At 27.6% G+C, this 24487-nt stretch overlaps 1 protein-coding gene across 2 annotated transcripts in view; it reads right to left on the bottom strand.

The window, feature by feature from the left end:
- Positions 1–384: 384 nt before the first annotated feature.
- Positions 385–24487, bottom strand: part of LOC112729695 (uncharacterized) — a 35702-nt gene continuing 11599 nt past the window's right edge. For both annotated transcript variants that reach the window (XM_029290584.2, XM_029290585.2), the window contains 10 exons: positions 21570–23396; positions 21185–21436; positions 17610–18338; positions 15785–16612; positions 14994–15710; positions 13478–14302; positions 3739–5349; positions 1488–2556; positions 1130–1241; positions 385–810 (listed from right to left, as the gene is read on the bottom strand). In XM_029290584.2, the coding sequence (XP_029146417.1) occupies positions 1519–2556; positions 3739–5349; positions 13478–14302; positions 14994–15710; positions 15785–16612; positions 17610–18338; positions 21185–21436; positions 21570–23396 (7827 nt within the window). In that variant the 3' untranslated portion in view covers positions 385–810; positions 1130–1241; positions 1488–1518. The remainder of the gene's footprint in view (positions 811–1129; positions 1242–1487; positions 2557–3738; positions 5350–13477; positions 14303–14993; positions 15711–15784; positions 16613–17609; positions 18339–21184; positions 21437–21569; positions 23397–24487) is intronic.

The following is a 24487-nucleotide window of genomic DNA, read 5'->3' as shown; positions in this document are numbered from 1 at the left end:
TTTTTTTTTCTATACAGTCATAAGATTAAAATTTAGAATTTTTAAAATTAATATATATAATAAAAAGATTTTAGTCATTTTTTATAATAAATGTATTATAGTTATTTTTTATAAAAAAATATTAATTTAAATCTTATCAAGATTTGATTTACCGATTTTTCGGTTAAACTAGTTTGTTTGGTCTAATTTTGACAAAAATAACATAATTTGATTGATTATATAGGTTAAATTTTAATTATTAAAAAACGTAAAAGATGTTTTAAGCGTCATTATGTGAGTAACTCCCTGTATTACAATCTTATCCAACAATCACAATTTTTTAAAAAGAAAATATACATGTCATAGTTAGCATAGCAATACGCTGTTTACAATACACAACTTGAATTTTTATAGTAACATAAGATCAAAGTTATGCATTAAAATGGTGTTATGTAGAAATAAGAAATATATCTACATGCCATTTTTAACTACTCAGTTCTTATTAGAACACAAACCACACACTCCTTCAATATTGTAAAATTATTACAATCTACTTTCATACATGAAAGTGCACTAATGCTCTCAATAACTTAACCACACACACTTTATATCTTGTATAAAAATCTAAAATATAATTTATTCATAAAACACACTAAGCTTATAGCTTTGTCACTTAAAAGTTAAAAAGGAATCATACACTTCTTCCTGCATAATAATACAGGGGATTTATTTATATCATGCACAACACACCACACTCAAACAGAAATGAATATTTGTTGCTTTCATGGGATCTACTTATATTCTCCTCCTGCATTTGGTGTCCCATAGAACCTAAAAAATAAATTTTACAAAAAATTGTATTAGATAATATTGACTAAAGTTAAAAAAGTTACAAGATTGAAAAAAGCAACATTCTTTATGATTTGAGTTGAATGATTGTTACACAAACTTATTATAGTAAGACTTTCCTGTAGCAAAAAGAAATATGTAACTGCGTCAAATTAACTTGTGTTTTTTCTAGCTAATTGGTTACTTGGCCTAATAATTTTAGTTATCAATTTGTCATAATCATGAGATTGTATCCATAAACAATGAAAGCATAACCATTTCCAACTTTATTTATTTTTTAAAATAAAAAAATCTTACTAACCATCCTTATTTATTCGTCCATTACTCCTTGATTAGACTACTAGTTTTGCAAGGCTAACTGGTAACAAATGCATGCATTGAAAATAAGCTTCTCTCAGCAAGCAACAAATTTCCTGCAAGAATTTGTATACAAGGGCTAGTTAACTCAAAACAAATTAACTGTACTTTTCTTTTTTAAATTCTCAGAAAAGACAAGCATTGGATAATAAAATGAGCAATGTCAAAAATATTACATAAACGAATATGGAGGAAGCAAATTAAATGACATTTCAAAACAGAAACTTCCTCCATTGTTTGGTGCAACGTATAACATGAAAAGTCAAAAAAGATGCAAATTGAGTAGATAGAGAATAACTTACATTTTAAATTATGATTGTACTAATTAACTCATCAATGCTGCTTATTCGATCGATTCTCAAATTGTTGGCTAACTGTAGCGTTTAGACGATTCTCTATTGAGCAATCAACTCCATCTATCTCCACCTTCCATAATTTAGGTGCTTCCACGTGACCATGTGAGAAAGTTTTCATGCTCTCACATTGACTGATGCAAACTTCAAACTCATCCTTTGGGAAATTCAAAGTTGATGAGTTTCCGGTGAAAAAACTTTCAAGTTTTGGCAATTCACTAAGAGTCAGATATTCGAGGTCTGGGAATGTGAGATCTTCATGTTGTTGGTTTGCCTCTTGTGTTGCCAAAACTACTGTTTCCAATGACTCACATTTGGAAATCTTCATCTTATGCAAAATTTCCAAGCTTTTGGCAGTTGAGAATGTGAACATATACTCCAATTTGTTGCATTCAGTGACCTCAACTTCCTCCAAAGATGGAAAATTCAAAGTTGAGTTTCCTTTGTAGAAGCTCTCAAGTTTTGGTATTTGGCTAAGAGACACTTTCTCAAGCTTTTCGAATATGATGACATCATGATCACCATCATGTCGTTGATAATCTACCATTAAACTTTCGAGTGCTTCACAGTTGGATATGCGCAACTGTTCAAGTTGAACAAGACATTTGGCGGTTGAGGAAGTGAACAAAGACTTCAAAGACGCACAACCCTCAAGTTTCAGCGATGTGAGATTAGAGAAGGTTACCCAGGTGTGGTCTAACCCAATAGATTCAAGCTTGTGCAGATTCCTCAGTTCCAATTCTTGAACAAGCAGCTGTGAATGAATAATCTCAGGCTTTTGTAAGGGGAATATCTCTTTGAAAGCACTGTCGGCCACCACAAGGATTTGAATATTGGGAAGTGGCACCTTATTTGGGAAGAAATTAAAGGCAGATGCGGCATCTGAGTCATCAATATCATTAAAGCCCTGCAATCTCAGATATGTTATGTTTTGGGGGTCCAAATGAAGCAGTTCATTGTCAAGCATCATCACACCTGCCTTGTCTATTGACAGTTGCTGTAAGTGAGGGGTAACAACCTGCTCCATTGGATTCAAATTTAGTAAGAAGGACAACACACCATCATCATGACATGGCAACATAATTTACCTTCTCCGTGTTTTAAATGTTGCAAAATGCGTAAAGTATTCCAAATAAAATAAAATAAATGAAGCATGTAGAAGCAATATAGCTTTTGTTATAGAAATTACTCTTCTCTTGATGATGAAGATAACATGTGATAAAAGATTATTTTACTCGATCAATATAGCTTTTGTTATAAGTAAAAAAAGATTTCACATGACAATTGAATTTAAAAATATTTTAAATAAAAAAGATCAATTTCTTCAACAGTAAATAACAAATTTAATAAAGAATTTGGCACCTTTTTTTTTTAGTTAAAAAAAGGTATTATTGTGACAAAGTTTATTACAAAATAGTTGAATGATTTTTAAATAAAATATTAACTCACTATTTTCGGTCTTTTTGTTTAAAATTTATAGATACTCTTAATTCAATCCTAAACTCAAAATAAGAATCAATTCTTTTGAGTTCATTGCCAAACTAGAATTTATGGTAGATAATTTTAAAAATATTATTTGACATTATACTTAAAATATACGAGGGCAACAAATCAATGGAATTAACTTTTCTCAATAAGCTTATTTTCAAAAGAAAGGCAGAAGTATTTATTTCTTTAAGTAATATCATAAAAGAATTAAATAAGTTTAGTATTGTATATTTTTATTAAGACTAAAATTATTTTTTTGACAAAATAATAAACTATGTTAACGAATTTTTGAAACGAATATCTAACATTATTACGTATAACAGGTTATTAATATAAATCGATATATGCATATGCAATTTTATATGTTCAGCATGCAATTCTTAAATTGACTCTTAGATGTGCATACAAGCTATTACCACATATACAAGCAAGAGATTAGAAATGGCAAAAGCTGCTCGTATTTTCTAATGGTGGGTAGCTTCTCATATTAGATACATGCATTTGCCTCATTATGAATGATTTAAAAGACTTGGATTGGTGCGCGGGAGATATATTAAGTTATTAACAAACAAAATAAGAATGAGTTGTTTATTGTGATAAATAAAATGTAGTTTTCTCAAAAGTACATATTCTATGGAGAAATAAGCATATTATATATAAAGCTAACAAGATTAGAAAGTTACGAATATTTTTAAGGTATGAGCTTTCGTACCTTTGCAATGGAATCCGTTGCAAATTTACAAAGAGAAATATCCAACTCTCTTAACTCGGGTAAATTTAGAATTTGCATTCCAGCATAAATGTATGTAAAATTTGGCAAATTGTGCAGAGTCAATGAGGTTAGCTTAGGGAACATAATAAGCTCCTTATTTGTTTCTTCATTGTCTGCTTCATCTTTTGTAACAATTTCAACCAATTCCTCACAGTTTTTCACATCTATCTTTAGCATGTTAGACATGGGCAATGATGCTGGCAACAAGCTTGTGAGGCTTTTACATCCATTCACAACCACTTCCTCCAGACATGGAAAGCTAAGACTACTTCTTTTAGGATTCTTGTTCCAAATATGGCTTAGAGTTGGCAGATGCTCCAAAGTCAATTTCTTCAAAAGAATATCTTTCACATCATTTACTGGTGAATCTTTGACTTCAAATATGGCCTCAACAGAAATTATGTCTGTATCTTCCACATCATTTGTTGGAGCATCTTTCACATCAAATATTGTCTCAAAGGAACCACAATTCCCAACCACCAACTCTTCCAATTTATGAAGGGAAGGTAGCAAATGCAATGGTAGTAATGCATTTGATAATGAAAATTCAGAGTCTTCCATTCCATGATAAATGTAGCTCAGATGTGGCAAATTCCACAGTTTCAGACAAGATAGCTTGGAGAAGATATTAACCTGTTTATTTGCTTCTTCTTCTTTGGCTAGTTTATCTCTGGAGACAATTTCAACTAACTTCTCACAATTCTTCACTTCTAACCTCTGTATGTTAACTAATTCTGGAAACAAGGATTTTAAGCTTGCACATTCATCAACAATAACCTCCTCCAATTTTTGAAGACTGAGCTTTCCTTTCCAAACATGACTCAAAGTTGGAAGTTTCTCCAAAGTCAATTTCTTCAAAGGAATAACAATAATCATGTTTGTATCTTCTTCTTTTGTTGGTGCATCTTTCACATCAAATATAGTCTCCAAAGAACCACATCTTCCAACCACCAACTCTTGTAATTTATGAAGGAAAGGTAGCAAATGCGATAGTAGTAATGAACACTTCAAATTTGGCAAATTCCACAGCTCCAAAGAAGATAGCGTGGAGAAGATGCTAACCTGTTTGGCTACATCATCTCCAGCGACAATTTCAACTAACTCTGCACAGTTCTTCACTTTTAACATTTGTATGTTACTCTTGCCAACTGATTCTGGGAACACCGATTTTATGCTTGCACATTTATCAACAATAACCTCCTCCAGTTTGGGAAGACTGAACTTTCCTTCAGAATCCTTGTTCCAAACATGCCTCAGATTTGGAAGTTCCTCCAAAGTTAATATCTTCAAAGGAATAACAATATCTGTTGGTGTATCTTTGACTTCAAATATGGCCTCAACAGAATTGCATCTCCGCACCTCCAACTCTTGTAATCGACTGAGGAAGGGAAGTAAATGAGAAGGTAGTACTGCGGTTGTAAAGAATTCATCACACTCTTTCACCACTAGACTTTCTGAATTAAAACCAAAGGAGAAGGCCTCATCTGAGATATGCACTTTATCAAGCCATAAATCTTTCAGCTCCGAGTGATTGCCAAGATCAAGACGACTCTGAGTTTTGTTATGTCAAGAAAATAAATATAATAAAAAAGATTAATTAGAACTTTAAACATTTCAAATTTTTTTATCAAAAATAACAATAATGGTGAATATAATTAATTACAGAAAAAATAGTAAATAAATTCTGAGTTTTTTATTGGAAAGACGATTAAACATCTTATCAAATTTAATAGGCAATATATAAATTTCTTTACCGATAGTTTGAAATTGATATAAAAAATCTATGTATCATTTGTCTATAAAGATTTAGATATGATTAGCATAATGTATTTTCTAATTATTTATTTGTCACTTACCACTATATTCAAATTAAACATTTTATAAATAGATATTTAGAATTTTATATTTACCCACATTGATCATTTTGTCAAAATTATTTTAATTAATATCTCTTTTGGCGTGACCATAAAACAATGCTAACAATATATATATATATATATATATATATATATATATATATATATATATATATATATATATATATATTGCCAATTTTCAGTATTTCATTTCTAAAATTTATATCAATATATAATAAAAAAGGATATATGATCAATTTCTTAACTGCTGAATTTTGTACCACTCTTAGCATATTTAACTTATATATATATATATATATATATATATATATATATATATATATATATATATATATATATATATATATATATAATAGTTGTAATAGCATAAATTAAATGCAATGTTAAAAACATATACAAATTTATCTTCGTCAATTTTAAAAAATTATACTCGATGCATCCTTTTTTATATATATTACTCTAAATAAATGCATTTATTGATTAATAAAAAAAAATCAAAGTGGTGAAGAAAAAGAAATAATTAGATTATAAAAAAATATGTCATATATTTATTTTAAAATATATACTTGTCCAAAAAAATAAAATAAAAACGTATATTAGCCTAGCTAGAATGTTAAAAGTGAGATATTATGGAACAAAAAGTTTAATAAAAAATAATTATCTAAATAAAAAAAGGAACACATATTAACACAAAAATGAATATAATCTTAATAATGCTTAAAATAATAGGTAAATAAAAATACTTTTAAATAAATGAACATACATAAAATAATTATTTGTTTATCTCAAATAAATTTTTATGATATATTTTTCTATTCATAGTTATTTCTTATTTTCATTTTTATCACATTTTTTAACTAAATTTTATTAAATTATAATATTTTTTTATTAATATAAATCCAAATTGAAAATTTGTTAAAGGTATTCTCATTATACATCACAGTTGCACTTCTTTATGTTTAGCTTTTCATATTTTATTATTGTCTAAAAATAATTATAATGTCCTTACATTTTAGTCGTATTATTCTATTTTTTCATTCTGGTATTCAAAACCTCGAGTTAAAAGTATTTATGTATTTCTTTTGTATTAAAAGAAAATAATAGTTTAACTATTTTTTAATTGAATATTTGAGATATGCTAAGTATCAAAATATATCGTAGAGATAACATAATATAGGAGAGTGATGTTAGCCTTGTTTTGTTAAAATTTTTAAAGAGACACCAGTACTTTATTTTGTATTTGGTATATCAAAATAATTATATATTTATGTTTGTAATTTTAAAATATTAGAGATATTTTTAAAAATATTTAAAAAAATATTTTTTTAAGTTAGTTTATATTTATCAAAATTAAAAAATCTCTAATATAATTTTATATATTAATAAATATTTATATTTATTCTTGATTAAATTATTGATGCCAAATTTCATTTACAGTCAAAATTCTCTCTATTTTTATGTTTATTATGATTATTTTAAATTTTAAAAATTATTTTACTAAATATAGTTGTTGTTATTATTTGTACTTATTAAAAGTCACTTTTAATTTAATTTACCAAATATAAAATGTTATAACATTTATAAATATATCTTTCAAAAGTTAATTGGCACAGGATTCGGTGGTCCAGGAACCTTTGGACCACTTAGTGGTCCAAGTAAAAAACATGTTTTTGGAGTTTTTTTTATCAATTATTACGTAGTTCTTGAACTAATTTTAATTACAAATTAACCCCATATATTTTATTTAATTATAAAAATAATTTTTTATTTTATAAATTATTATTTTATCAATTATCTATTATATTTATTAACAATCAAATACAAAAATAACAATCAATTATATCCTCCATTCATCCTAATAATTCCAATTGATTAAAAAATTAACTTTGATCTCGTTACATTCGTCCATGGCTTCCAAATCGTGTTTCCTTGAAATTCAATCGATTGGTTTTTCAAAACAATCGATTGAATGATAACTCAATCGATTGGTTTACACTATATCACAAAACAATCGATTGAAAGTTGTAAGGTAGAATGGTAAAAAGCTTAAACCAATCGGTTGTTTATACTTTTCAATCGAATGAATGCCTCAAAACAATCGATTGTTGTTGTTACTCAATCGATTGAATTCACGAAAACAACATGGATTTGCCAAATACAATCGATTGGAAAGTGATGACATTGAAGTTTTAGCCAAATTCAATCCATTGGTAATGTAATCCAATCGATTAGAAGGTGATGAAGTTGAATGTTTTGCCAATTTCAATCGATTGGTAATGGTACCCATCTACTCAATCAATTGTTTTTTATTATACCAATAAGCTATTGAACCAACTTGGTTAAACTTGGTTACCAAAATAATTTCGTCATGTATTATCACGGATTTAATTAATACTAGTAGAAATACATTTCCTTCGTCCAAACTAGACCAAACTACAGGATCAATGATTTAAGTTAAGTGATAAAAATTGTTCTTATGTTAATACATTGATATTGGTGCAAGAAGATAATAAGATCCCGATCATGGTGATTGAAAAAAAAATTGGATTAATGAGGATTTGTACAACCTATTTGTGATTTATGAAAGTAGAATAGAATAAATTGTGCAAAATCCTACAGAATTTTGAAAAATGAGAACATTACCAATTGATTGAGTAGATGGATATCCCATTACCAATCGATTGAAATTGGCGAAACATTCAACTTCATCACCTTCCAATCGATTGGATTACATTACCAATCGATTGAATTTGGCTAAAACTTCAATGTCATCACTTTCAAATCGATTGTATTTGGCAAATCCATGTTGTTTTCGTGAATTCAATCAATTGAGTAACAACAACAATTGATTGTTTTGAGGCATTCATTCGATTGGAAAGTATAAACAATCGATTGGTTTAAACTTTTTACCATTCTACCTTACAACTTTCAATCGATTGTTTTGTGATATAGTGTAAACCAATCGATTGAGTTATCATTCAATCGATTGTTTTGAAAAACCAATCGATTGAATTTCAAGGAAACACGATTTGGAAGCCATGGACGAACGTAACGAGATCAAAGTTAATTTTTTAATCAATTGGAATTATTAGGATGAATGGAGGATATAATTGGTTGTTATTTTTGTATTTGATTGTTAATAAATATAATAGATAATTGATAAAATAATAATTTATAAAATAAAAACTATTTTTATAATTAAATAAAATATATGGGGTTGATTTGTAATTAAAATTAGTTCAAAGACTACGTAGCAATTGATAAAAAAACTCCAAAAACATGTTTTTTACTTGGACCACTAAGTGGTCCAAAGGTTCCTGGAGCACCGAATCCTGAGTTGATAAAGTTATTTGTTTAAAATAAAAGATTTCACAAACTAAGTTGGCTCAGGATTCGGTGGTCCAGGAACCTTTGAACCACTTAGTGGTCCAAGTAGAAAACATGTTTTTGGAGTTTTTTTATCAATTGTTACATAGTCCTTGAACTAATTTTAATTACAAATCAACCCTATATATTTTATTTAATTATAAAAATAGTTTTTTATTTATAAATTATTATTTTATCAATTATCTATTATATTTATTAACAATCAAATACAAAAATAACAACCAATTATATCCTCCATTCATCCTAATAATTCCAATTGATTAAAAAATTAACTTTGATCTCGTTACGTTCGTCCATGGCTTCCAAATCGTGTTTCCTTGAAATTCAATCGATTGGTTTTTCAAATCAATCGATTGAATGATAACTCAATCGATTGGTTTACACTATATCACAAAACAATCGATTGAAAGTTGTAAGGTAGAATGGTAAAAAACTTAAACCAATCGATTGTTGTTGTTACTCAATCGATTGAATTCACGAAAACAACATGGATTTGCCAAATACAATTGATTGGAAAGTGATGACATTGAAGTTTTAGCCAAATTCAATCGATTGGTAATGTAATCCAATCGATTGGAAGGTGATAAAGTTGAATGTTTTGCCAATTTCAATCGATTGGTAATGGTACCCAATCGATTGAAATGTGATATGCGGCTATTTCAATCTTGTTATCTTTTTAGAAATTATCTTATTATTCATCTATCTTATCTTTAAAATTCTATCTTCAATTTTTTCTGTTTTATTTTTATGTAGATAAACTAATCTTATCTTTTCCTTAATATTAACATTATAAATTGGTGAATAATCCATCACTAATTATTCAATCCCACCATTGAAATCGTGTATCATTTTCTTTGATTATAAAAAATTTAATTGTTTTTCTTTGGAACATCCATCTACTCAATATCCAATTTTTTTTAATTTTCATCCGTCTATTTAATATCCACTATTTCTTCATCGTTAATCACCGTTGCAGCAATCAGCAAAGGTCCAATCAAGTTTTTCATTGTAGTGTTCAAAAAATAAACCATCGTTTTGATTACAAAATCGAAGTCAGTGAATAGAATCTCTAATTTTGCAATTATTCGTTTCGATACTTTATTGATACTTTATTCGTGAAATTGATTGTGTAAGAAAAAAATATTTAAAAATATTTTTTATTAATGCATAGAAATTGAGAAATACTAAAAAGTAAATAGATGCTATTATTTTTTATTATTAATTAATTAGCTAGCAATCAGCGACGGACCTAGAGGGGGTGAGTAGTGGCCCGGACACCCCAAAATTTTAAGAAACTATCCTTATCTATAACAATTTATATTAGGAATACAGAGAGTTAGGTGTCGATTATTTTTTCCTATTTTACCCCATGACAGAATGATGTAACTGCTCGTTAAGATATTCTTATTGGATGTAAATTATTGTTACAAATATTTTTATTAAGATATGTTTTGAAGGAATAAAAATAGAATAGTTCAATAAGGATTAATTTTTTTAAAAAATAAATTTACACTAATAATTTTTCTCTTCAAATTATTAATGTACTTTTCTAATATACTCTAAGTACCTACACAGTATATAATACCAATTAGCGTTCAAATTTAGGTTCCAATATTGTTATTAACAAGAGAGGTTTATTAATTTTTAAAAAAAATTACATACAATAAGTTTTGTATCAATATATCATGATTCATTTTAAAAATAATATTTATTCATCTAGGTTATAAAGTGTCTTGAAAAATCATATTTAAATAAGTATTTTATTTTTTAACTATTTTATATTTTTAGATTAAAAACTTTGTATTTTTTTATTCAAGCTTTATTTTTAAATTTTATTTTAATTATCTTATTCAAAACTATTAATATGAAATTTTATTTTGTAGGATAAATAAAAAGATGAGATTTTTTTAATAAATTAAATTATTGACAGATTTACTTATTATAAAAGAAGTTAAGTATATTTCTTGATTATAAGAATACATATAATTCACTTTTGATTGTAATCACAAAAAATATAAATTTATCCAATTTTTTAAAATTTAGATTAATTATTAAAATTATAACATAATGAATGTCCTCCTATACACATTTTTTCTTATTTTGGTGCTTTATTTTAATTTTGTTAAACAAAAAAGTTTAAATATTATTTACTTTTAATTTTTAACTTTTACCACAAATAGAAATATATGACTTTGTGTGTATTAAATAATTTTTTTCATTGGACATTTTTAAGATGTCAGGCATATTTACAGACACTGAAATGAATGAGCAATACCAGGAGGACGATGACTTTAACCAACAAGACGATGACTTTAACCATACCAATCGATTGAAATTGGCAAAACATTCAACTTCATCACCTTCCAATCGATTGGATTACATTACCAATCGATTGAATTTGGCTAAAACTTCAATGTCATCACTTTCCAATCGATTGTATTTGGCAAATCCATATTATTTTCGTGAATTCAATCGATTGAGTAACAACAACAATCGATTGTTTTGAGGCATTCATTTGATTGGAAAGTATAAACAATCGATTGGTTTAAGCTTTTTACCATTCTACCTTACAACTTTCAATCGATTGTTTTGTGATATAGTGTAAACCAATCGATTGAGTTATCATTCAATCGATTGATTTGAAAAACCAATCGATTGAATTTCAAGGAAACACGATTTGGAAGCCATGGACGAACGTAACGAGATCAAAGTTAATTTTTTAATCAATTGAAATTATTAGGATGAATGGAGGATATAATTGGTTGTTATTTTTGTATTTGATTCTTAATAAATATAATAGATAATTGATAAAATAATAATTTATAAAATAAAAAACTATTTTTATAATTAAATAAAATATATGGGGTTGATTTGTAATTAAAATTAGTTCAAAGACTACGTAACAATTGATAAAAAAAACTCCAAAAACATGTTTTCTACTTAGACCACGTGGTCCAAAGGTTCCTGGACCACCGAATCCTGAGCCAACTAAGTTTTTGTCATTTTCAAGAATAATGATAATATCACTCTTCTTTTGTGTTATTTTTTAAAATATCCTTTATTTTATTATTTTATTTTTATAAATTTTGTTAGGACACTATTTATATAAAGATGTCAAAAATAACTTTTTCTAAAGTTATTATTTAGCCACAATTAAAAAACTTATTCTAAAAAAACATAGATTAATAATAAAAGTATAAATTGTGAATAAAATTAAATATCTAATAGAAAAAATAATTATACTAATAATTCTAAGTAATATTAATTCAAATGACACTGAATATTTCTTAAATCAATACAAAATATTTTTTTTTCAAAATCTTAATTTTACAATAAGTTTTATTCAAAGAATTCAAAAATAAATAAGAATTACTAGACTAAAAATAGAATAATTAAGAATTGGTAAATTCAAATATAGATATTCAAAAGTAAGAGAAAAGAAAAAAATTATTAAAAAGTTATAAAAATTGTAAATAAAAAATCAACTCATAAAAATTATTAAATTCGTAAAATAAAAAAAATATATCAAGATGATAATAAAATAAAAACTAGAAAAATAATATTACAAAGATTTATAAAAAATAATAAAAATAAAACAATCCTCTAATAAAATTTTGTTAAAAAATTAAATTTTAAACAAATTAAATAATTATTATCAGAATCAAATTAATGATTTCAAGAATATATCAATACTTTTTAATAAAGATAATACTTTTAATCTATAATACATGTCAAAAATTTAATATATCATAATATATTCAATGCATGAAATTAAATGTCTTTATTTAAAGATATTTTAAACGTCTTTGTCTAAGTCTCTGTCATTTTTTTCATCAAGAATTATTTAAAAATATCATATAATAAAAGAGTAACATTATCAATTAGATATAAGACTTTATCAATATTGTTATTATCAATTAGAGAACAACAATTAACAACTAACAAGTGATTATTAACAATGAACAATACATGATTTTTTTCAATGCAATACACAAACTTAAACTAAATTATTATTGGTGAATTTTAATGCATTCCAAAAAAATTAAATAAAAAGTGCAATATTCACCAAGTATCTTGTTACTGAAAAGCTATCTGATTAATCCATTTTATGGTTTCTCTTATCTAATTTTTTTTTTTTTTTTGTTTTTTCCATACTATTCCTCTGAGTTGAAATCACGGCAAAATAATTATTTATCAATTAGTTAAAGGTGTTTGTTATAGTATCTAAAAGTTATTGTCAATTAAAAAAAAGTTAAATAATTAATTTTAAATTTTAAAATATAAAAGTAAAAAAAATTTAAAATATTTAAAAATTATTATAAAAAATAAATTAGATAAAATTAAATACCAAATAAAAAGATCTATAGAATTGGCCTTAGTAAAATTTTATTTGGAGAAGGGTCTTTATTTATTACCTGACTTAGAGACTGCAATACAGCGGCATTATTAAGATCACGGTGGAAGACCAAATCATCACTTGAGTCGTTGTAAGAAACTTGAATGCTTCTAGAAACGCCGACATTTCCATGAGAGAAAACTTTCATCTTGGAGCAATCCACTATGTCCAGTTGAATGAGAGAGGGCAACTTCAGAGTGACATACCCTGAATAAAAGCATTCCAGGCTTTCCAAAGATCGAAGGGTTATCCTCTCTAGCTGCTTAAATTCAATAACTTCGTCTTTCTTCATAGCACTCTGCTGTTCTTCCCCCACGATTTCTTTCAATGATTCACAACTCTCAACTTGCAACTCCTCAAGGTATATTAGCATTTTCGCTGTTGAAGATGTGAATAGACGCAGCATTGCATCACATGATTCTATGTGCAGTTCTTTCAGATTGGAGGAAGATTGTAGCACTATTGTTGTCATCAATTTTGGACAATAATAAACATCTAATAGACGGAGCTGATTTGACAAGTATTCTACCCCACTCATGGATTGCAACTCATTTAAGTTGAATAGGTACAATTCTTTTAAGTTTCCAAGAATCTTCTTATCATCATGGGAGGGCAATATATTTTTGAGGGTTTCATCACAGTAAAAGCCTACTTTCAGTGTTTCCAACTTGGGTGTCTTCTCAGATAATTTAACCGCCACATTACAGTTACTCTTCCCATCATCAACAACAAGGACAAGTTCATTCAAACTCTCAAGATTTTCGTTATTCAATTTTGTCAACCATGAACTTAAAGCTTCAGTGTGTCTCCAATTCAGAAGCAAAATTTCCATCTTGGAAATATCCTATGACAGAAACGGTTGATAAGTATAACATTTTGAAACTTAGGATTATAAAAGGTAACAATTAATTATTTCAAAATTGTAAAATTGCTAGCAAATTGACTCTAATAAGTATCAATTATTTTAGATATAGACAATTATTATATAGCTTTTACAGAATAACTATCATATAAGGTTTAGGTTTACTAAAATTAACTTTTTGTGTATTACTCAAACAAATATTAATATCTTTTTAATCAAATAATCTAAACACGCATGAATTATTTTTATATGATTAATTATATAAATAAACAATCATTTAAAACAAATTTAACTGCAGACTTCTTCATTAAAAAACAGAGAAGAAAAAAAAGAAAGTGAAAAAGATACAATAATATGTTTTTGACATCAGAAAATATTAAAAAAAAAAAGAGTATTTATCCAATACTCTTTACAAATTGGAAAGTGTGTATCTCATTTAACATGACTGATAAAATGAGTTTTAAGTTGCTATTTATTCTTGAAAGTGCAAGTAACATTAATTAAGAATATAAATATGAGATCTAAATCCTATAAAATAAAATGAATTATAAATATAAAATGAAAAGATAAAGCTAATCATTATTAGAATAGAATAATGAAACTCAAAAGTTGTTATAATAAATTACCTTTACCTTAGAAGATATTATAACAAATAACAATATAAATTATTTACCTTTATATTCATGAAAAGTGGTTGCTTAGCAGTTGAGGTGCTGTTTTGGTTTTCCTGTCCTTGACTCTGAAATAGCTCCAGTTGATCGTTGCAACCATATACGCCCAAAAAAATTAACGCAGGGCATTCCAGAGTGAACTTCTGAGAGCAAAAGCCAGTAAACTTTGGCAAAACAAACAATGCCAATGTGGTTAAACAAGGAAACACAAGATGTTCATCAACAGTTCCAGCTTCTATAATATTAGATAACTCATCACATTCGCTAACAAGAAGTTTCTCAAGCTTCTTAAGATCTCTGGCCAAGGCTATAGGAAATAGAGTTCTCAAATCCTCACAGCCTTCGACAGTCACTATTTGTAGACTTTTGAAGCTGAGAATTCCTTGTTTTTCCGGGTTCCACACATGTGTCACATTTGGAAGCGATTTCAAAGTTAGCTTCTTCAGTTGGAACGATGTTTCCTTGATCTCAGTATCATTCATTTCAAAAATTCCTGTTATTTTTTTGCAGCTATCCACTTCCAATTCTTTTAAGTTCTTGAAACTGAAAAGAACATTTGATGGAATTGCGTATGGTTCGAACTTACAACCACTCAGCTTCAAAGTTTTCAAATTGTTAAACAATTCTCCTTGTGGGCGTTCTTCTTTGCATTGCCATAGTTGTTGTAGATGAGCAAGATCATCAGAAACACTTAATTTCTCCATGCCTTTGAAAAATATCTGTGATTATATTGAAAAATATCTGTAATTTATTTGAGAACCATCAAAAGAAAAGAATGAAATTTAGACAATACCTTTTTGTTGAATATATCTCGTATTGTTTCTTGTAAATTGTTTGTCCAGTGCGCTTCCACCTTGTCTTTTTCATGGACAACATATACTTTTCCCAACTTGGGCAGTGGTTTCATGTGTTCTTCTTGGGAGAAACTTTTCAATTCGGGACAAGCACTCACCACAAATTTCTCTAATGATGGAAACTGAAACGCACAACTCTCGGAGCTGCAAAAGCTTTCGAGGCGCTTGAGAGACACAAGTTCAATTGTCGTCAATTGTTTGAAAATGATGTCATCTTTCTCTTTATTATCTTCTTGTCCTTCCTCTGATACAATTTCCTCAAGAGATTCACAATTAATTACCTTCATGGTGTTGAGTTGACCCAAACTTCTTGCGGTTGATGGTGACATTAAATATGTTAATGTTTCACAGTCAACCACTTCAAGCTTTGTCAAGTGAGAGAAAAATACATTAGAAGGTGCTATGGTTTTCAAACATGGGCAATTTTGAAAAACCAATGTCTCTATCCTTTGAAGAATTGGGTCTCTTTCGAAGCCAATCTTCTGAAGATAAGGTAGATCTGTTAACTTCAAGCTTTTTAGCTGTGGGACAACTCCTAAGCTTTCAATCTTAGCAAGCCTTTCAAGAGGCACCAATTCTTCAAAAGAAGCATCGTTCAAGCATAGATTCTTCATATTAGGATTGCTATAAAGGAAAGAATACAGAATTTTAGTATCCTTCAGTCCTGATAATTGAAGCTCTTCTAGATTATCCCTTCGATAATCATAGTTAGTCGATAATGTTGCATGTCTCGACTCAATTTGAATTGACTTCAAATTGTTCATTACCTACATGGAATAAATCATGACAGAAAAATTAATTTAGCATGCATAAAGTTAAATATATCAAAATGCAAATTCATGCACGTATTCTACGCCATTTTAATTGGGATTGAGTTGTGACGATATCTTGACTTTGTAAAACTTCATCCGATCATGAAAAATATTTGATTTGATTTTTTTTTTTCAATGGTTAAAGCCTTAAAGGTTAAATCCAAGAGTGCCATTTAGATAAAGGCCTCTCAAACGTCTTTTTTTAAAGATGTTTTTTAGTAATTAAAATTTAGCACATATAATCGATTAAACTGTATGTTATTTTTGTTAAAATTAGCCTAGATAAATTAATTTGACCGAAAAAATAGTGAATCGAATTTTGAACGGTCTAAATTAATATTATTTTTTATAAAAGATGATTATAATATCCTTATTATAAAAAATGACTAAAATATTCCTATTATATATATATATATATATCTCGAAAACTCTAAATCTTAACTCTACGACGATAGAGAAGTAAAAAGCTAGAGTTTAGGATTATTAAAATTAATATATATAATAGGAGTATTTTAGTCATTTTCTATAATAAAAATATTGTAGCAATTTTTTATGAAAAATAATATTAATTTAGACCAATTTAAAATTTGATTCATTATTTTTTTATTCAAATTAATTTGTTTGGTCTAATTATAACAAAAATAGCATCGTCTATATTTAAAAAAAAAAGACGTTTTATGTGTCTTTATCTGAGTGGCTTCCTAAATTCAAAAGGGAATAAACAAAGCATGTACCTAGTAATTAATAATAGAGCATAAGATAAAAAAAATATATATATATATATATACACTCATCTTAGACCCATAATTTTCTATCAAACCTCTCAGACATTTTTATTTGATGATAATGTAAAAGAGTTTAATTTTCAACCACGCCCATTAAATCTAATTAATTTTTCTTCTGCTATTACGAAATAACAATAGAAATAAGAGTTTGAAGGTATTGTTATTACCGTTTCAGGAAAGAGGGCAGGATTTGGTTGTTCATCTATGATTTCTTCTCTGAATGGTTCCAAGTTGTCACATTGTTCAATAGACAAGTTGTTGAGTGCTGAAAATTCTATTCCATAAGCTCCTGGATAGAAACTCTTGAATTTTGGTAGTCTCAAAAATTTGATGGTTGCCAGTTTCAAAAAGTTAAATTTAGTAAGACTGCTGGCATCTTCTTCTTTCTTGGCAACAATTTGCCTCAATTGAGAGCAATCCGAGACCACAAGCTCTTCCAGATTATTTTCAAGTGTTTTAGCGACAGGAGCAGAAAATATGTTTTCCAACCTTTTACAATCTTGAACCCATATCTTATGCAAATTGTTTAACTTAAGAATCTCTTCCTGCTGTTTTATCTTCATGTTGAACATATGCTCTAATTTTGGAAGTGATTGAAAATGAACATCTTGCAACTTGGGTGTTGCATCCTTAGAAGTTCGCTTCTTTTCCCAAGCTGCTGACTCAAATATAGCTTTCATTGACTTACAATTAGTAACGCTTAAGTTGCTTACATGCTGAAATATTCCCACCACATTAGAAGTGAAAACATGGACCAGTTTATGACACTCATCAATGGCTAGGCTCTCCAACTTTTCGAAAGAGGCTTTTGGGAGTTCAAATTCATTATGACATATCCCACTCAAACTCTTCATGCTTCTCACTTTAATACTCTTCAAATTTGGAAAGATGGTAACCTGTTGTGTGGTTCACAATGCAATAGCAAAAAACTCAAATTAAGTCAAATGTCACAAAATCAAACCAAACAAAGAGAGATCCCCAAATGTGATTTGGGTTAAGACATGCTTGCATTGCTATTTGCAAGTTGGCATCACGAACAAAACTAGTAACAGTAACTCCTCAAAATCATAATATTGCAATGTTGGGCTTTAATTTAATTTAGCTTTTGTTATAAAGTTTTTTGAAAAAGTGCTTCTACTCTTTAAAAGTATAAATTTTTTTATTTTATGTTTAGTAAATAAAAAAAAATTATGTGTTTATGTTTGTGTTTGTAATTTTTAAAAGATCGAGGTATTTTTTAAAATATCTACAGATGCAGCTTTTTAAAGTTGGCTTATATTTTTTAAAATTTAAAACTCTAATATAAATTTATATATTAACTAATTTTCAATTTTAACGCTTAAAAATATGTCTTTTATAGTATTTTTAAATTTTAAAAGTTATTTTATCAATAATTGTTGTTTGTATTTATTAAAAGTTATTTTTAATTTGATTTACCAAACATATAAATACTACACTTTTTAAAAAGTAAAAACTTTATCAAACTAAGCCTTAGGATGCATTTTTGGTAACAAAACTTAAGATGAATATATATATATATATATATATTAAAACAAAAAGTTTATATATAAACTTATAAAGTGGACTATAAATAAAATTATGCAAATATTGAATTGAAGTTTATTTATTTAACTTCATATAATTATATTTATGTTTATTCATTTTAAGTACGTAGTAACTTCTATTGTTACTTTTATAGTATTTTTTAGTTATATTTAAATATTATATTACAAGGATAAAAGTATAAAACTATTAAATAATATACAAGTATGAATATAATATTTTAATAGTTAAAATTTGAATAATATTTAATTTTTTAATTTTATTTTTAATAAATCAAAATAAAATCTATTTTCAATAATATTATTACAACTACTATATAAATAATTAAAAGGTAAATAAAAGTAATATATAAATAATAAAGACAATATATAATTAATGAATACAATCGCACTTAGAAAAGAAAAGACTAAAATAATGTAAAAGAACATTATACATTCTAGTGTTTTAGGGAGTTTATCATCTAATACATATAATTAGGAAACTTAAAGAAGAATTATGGTTAAGAATAGAAGAGAAACAATAAGAGGCATGATATTAGTAAAAAATTTTATAACGAGTAAAAAATCTTTAAAAGTAAAATTATAAAAAAATAAATTTATTTAGAATGAAAGTAATGTGATTAAGTATAATTTACTTAGATGTGATTAAAAATAATTGAATAACTATGTACCGTAAAAAATTGATATTATTGAAGGATAAAATTAAAATTTATTTCTTTGTATCGTTTTTATCTCCAACGTTTTTATCCTATTTAAGTCTTTAACGTTTAAAAATTGTCTTAATTTTGTCCGACAGTCAATTCTGTTAACAGAAATGGTAGGATAACATTGAGCCAATTTTAAAACGGTAGGGACTTAAATAGAACGATTTAAACGTTAGGGACAACTTTGACACTTACCCCAAACGTTACGGATAAAAATCATACTTTACTCTACTTTTAAATATATACATATACAATTATTGAACATTAAGAATACCAAATGCCTTTTTTAAAATAATTATTAGTAGTCCAAAATATGTTTAAATACTTTCTTATACAATTATTATTTGTCAAAAAATAAATGGGTTAATACTCAAATTCGTCCCCGAAAGATTACACGATTCTTCATTTTCGTTTTCGAATGATTTTTTTAATCAAATTAGTCCCTGAAAGATAAAAAATAAGTCAAATTAGTCCATCTGTCAGTTGGGCGATGACGTGGCACGCTAAGTGCCACGTGGCATGATGACGTGGCACGCCACGGTCAACGTCACGTGGAAGGTCAGCGACACGTGGCACGCCACGTGGCAGTTCAATGCCACATGGCAGGTCAGTGACACGTGGCATACCCAGGTCAACGCCACGTGTCACTTGACATGTCAAAAAGATTTTTATAGTCAAAATAGTCCTTGAAAGTCCAGAAGTAAGTCATTTTCATCCCTCAAATTTTAAAAATTAGTCAAACTAGTCCTTTTATAATTTTTTTATTTTTTCTTCATAATATTAAATTTGAAATATTTTTTGATACTACTAATTTTAATAGAAATGTAATTGACAAACAAAACATTAGTAATTGTATTTTTTCTTCTTAAAAATTTTTTCCAATAAAATTATCTCTCTCCTTTAATTCTTCTCAAAATCTCTCTTATTCTTTTCTATTCTAAAACATTTTTCTTACATACATTTTGTTAGAATATATATATATACTCAAAATTAAAATGTATGTATTTATTAACCTAAACAAAGTTATATGCTCGAAATCAAAATTTATGTATGTTAAGCTAAACAAAGTTATACCATTATTTTTTTTCTATTACATCTTTTTTTTTTCCATTACGGTATTACTTACGTATAGAATGTAATGATAATAATACTTAGAGTCAAAATTTGTGGATCTTCTTGAATTTTAACTCTAAGTATCACTACCATTACATCCTATATGTAAATAATACCGTAATGAAAAAAATATGTAGTAGAAAAAAATAGTGGTATAACTTTGTTTAGGTTAACATACATAAATATGTAGTAGAAAAAAATAGTGTTAACCCAAAAATAAATACTACTACTCTAAAATAATTGTTTCTTCTACACTAACAACAGTCAAGAATGCAAATTTTTGTTGTAATGATATATGAATCTTATTCATTCGTTGTTATGAAATAAAAATATATGGAATCAATGGCCAAATTACGTACATACCTTCTTTTCACTTTGAGTATCATTGCTGTTCTCGTTGAGAAGAATATGCATCATGTTGTCACACTCGCTGACAGATAGACTTTGGAGAGTCTTCATATTTATAGCCATAGACAATGTTAACAAACTTTTTAAATTATCACAACCATTCACTTCCAAGTGTACCAATTTTCCAAAAGGAGGATTTTTGCCATTCCATATTTGGTGGATTTGGATAGAGCACAACTCTAATCTCTCTAATTTTGAGAATTCAACCTATGAAGAAACACAAATAATAACTATTAATTTATGTCAAATGAGAAAAAAAAAACCATCATATGTAAATGTTGACTAACTAAAATTTAAAATGTAAAAGAAAAATAAATTTGTTCTATAGTTCTGAACTGACCTGTTCATCCAACAATACTTTTTGTTGCGCTGTAGATGAAATGGAACAGAATCCATGAAACTCAGGTAATGATTTTAATGACAAAGTGCGTAATTCTTGAAACTTAAGAGACTTCGACGCATTAGCATCTTGTGGATCTTCCGCAAACACAATCTCCTTTAGAGAGTTACATTCTGAAACTTCAATTGTTTGAAGAGCAACCAAAAGCTTGACCATAGATATTAAAAAGACATTCTTTAATAAACCACAAAGCTTAATCTTGACAACTTTCAGTTTACAAAATGAGGATGATGAAAGTGAGACACGAGAGCATAGTTGCTCCATGTTATCGAGCTTGTAGAGGTGCAATGTCTCCAGTTTCGGAAAAGCATTCTCAGGATGCTTCCTCTCCTGTGGGTTGATCAAATATCGAATGCTACAAGTACTCACAATGGATAAAGTCTTAAGACATGGAAACCCTTTCAAATTGAGTGCATAAAAGATGTCTTGGACACCGTTGAGTTCTTCCAGCAACAAATTCTCAACTCTTTCAAACAACATTTTGATCCCTTTCTGAGAATGAATGCCAACATTTTTCTCCAGTATCGCCAAATACCTCAACAGTTGATATTTCTCCGGAATCTTGAAATCTGGCTCCAAATGTGTACTTGACGAGCCAATTACAATTTTATAGCTATGCAGCTTATCAAAGAACAAGTTTTTTGGCAAATGGGCAACACTTGGGATTTGTAAGTCAACATTTGTTATTTGATTTAGATGTCCCAACTCTGAAAGACTGGCATTTTTGTTTTTGTTGTTCTGTCTGTTATCAATTCTCCATTCAACCGAAGTGTTTCTCATGTACAACTCCTCCAAACTAGTGAGGCTTGATATTAGAAGTGGAGGAATTTTTTTTAGCTCGGAGCAATTACTTAAGTCAAGAATTTGTAACTTTGATAAATGCTTCAATTCAATAGGCAAGCTTTTAATATCAGATCCGGAAAAGCTTAGAATTCTTAGATTCTTCATCAACTTCCCAATATTGATGCATAAGTTCTCATCTAGATTAATGCATTGCTCCAGACAAAGCTTTCGGAGTTTTGTTAGGCATTCCATTGATGAAGACATTTCGGAGAGATCAATGCCAATCAGAACCAACACTCTAAGTTCTTTCATTTCTTGGAAAAAGTATTTCGGCATTTTGAAATGCTGATGGTTATTGTGAAAATGAAAAACTTTGAGTTTAGGACATTTTAAACTTTCAGGAAACTCCTCAGTGTTGACATCACAATGATGTAAGAAAATAGCAGTGTACATCTCAAGTTTATCTTCATCAGGCCATTCATCTAGCTTTCTTTTTGCCAGCACAAACACGTTATTCTCTGATGCTATCAACAAAGCTCCATTGCGAACAAGGTTTTGCATCGTGAAACGATCATTTGAATAACTGTCAGACAATAAACCTGACTCTTTTAAATGAATAAGCAACATTTGCACTTGATCTCTGGCTTCCCTTGCTGTGTAGACGCCTTCAAGAAAACCCAAACCAATGCATAGTCTCACTAAGTCTGAGACCAATGCATCTTGACCCATACAAGCACAAAGCAAGAAGATAAGCTTGAGCTCCTCATTTTCTAAAAGTTGATAACTCAACTTTGTAGAATATTCCGGTGTTCCTGTAAGCTTTTGTCTTTCAAGTGTTTTAAGGGTCTCCTCCCAAACTGAGCGATTTTGATTTTTTAATGCCTTTGCTGTTGTAACTATTGACATGGGCAACCCATGACACTTCTTGGCAATGTCAATGGCTAGCCGTTCAAGATCAGAATTTTTCTCATCTGTTATTCCTACCTGTTTTGCACAAAAAAATATTATATACTATAACAAGTTTAAAGTAACAACATATTGGATTCTGATGTATACTATAATATGTTAATACATAAACTACTAATAAAATATGGGTTCTAATTATTCTTTAGTATAAAAATATAATGAGTACTACTACGAAATACTATATATAACTCTTATGTGTATAAGAGGCTGAACATGATATTATATAATTATTATATTGGTTTCTGGTCCTATAATTTCGCGAAATTTTCAATTAGGTCTTTATACTTTTTTTTTTTTAATTGAGTTCTTACACTAATTTTTTTTTAATTGGGTCCCTATACTTTTTTTTCCTTTTATTTAGGTTCCTATACCAATTTATTTTTTTAGTTGGGTCTCTATAAAATTAAGTCAATTACTACTAAGAGGAACTTAATTGAAAAAAAATTAGTGCAGGAACCCAATTAAAAAGAAAAAAAGTATAAGGACCTAATTAAAAATTTCACGAAACTATAGAGACCAACAGAGTAATTAAACCTTATTCTAAGTATAGTGAAATTCTTTTTGGAATTTTGGATCATAATTTTTATAGAAAAAATTTAAGGGCCAGCATTTTTTATCAAAATCTGATCAGTACTTAATTAGTAAAAAAATGAATAATCGCATACAATTATATGTAATTTCACACCATTAAAATATAAAAATACTAATAATAACTAATTGATGGCTACAAATTATAAAATTTGCTGATTTTCTAACACTCCTCATTTTTATATACTGATTAAAAATTTTTCACGTTAAGTATGAGCTTAACATATTATGTCTGCAATAATTCTTGTATATATTATTATTTACTTTTATGTATATGAACTGTCAGAGAGATATATATATATATATATATATACACTGTACTATTTACGATAAATTTTTATTAAATTTGTGACATTAAAATTGATTCTCAAGGTAAAATATAAAAAAAATTTAGGGGCAGTATTTTTATTAAAATTTAATTTAGTCAGTATTTAATTAACAAAAAAAATAAATAATTTCATACAATTAAATATAATTTTATATTATTAAAAATATTAATAATAATTAATTAATGGCTACAA

Source organism: Arachis hypogaea, chromosome 12, assembly GCF_003086295.3.
Source record: "Arachis hypogaea cultivar Tifrunner chromosome 12, arahy.Tifrunner.gnm2.J5K5, whole genome shotgun sequence".
NCBI lineage: Eukaryota > Viridiplantae > Streptophyta > Magnoliopsida > Fabales > Fabaceae > Arachis > Arachis hypogaea.
This window is presented reverse-complemented; position numbering and strand designations above follow the sequence as displayed.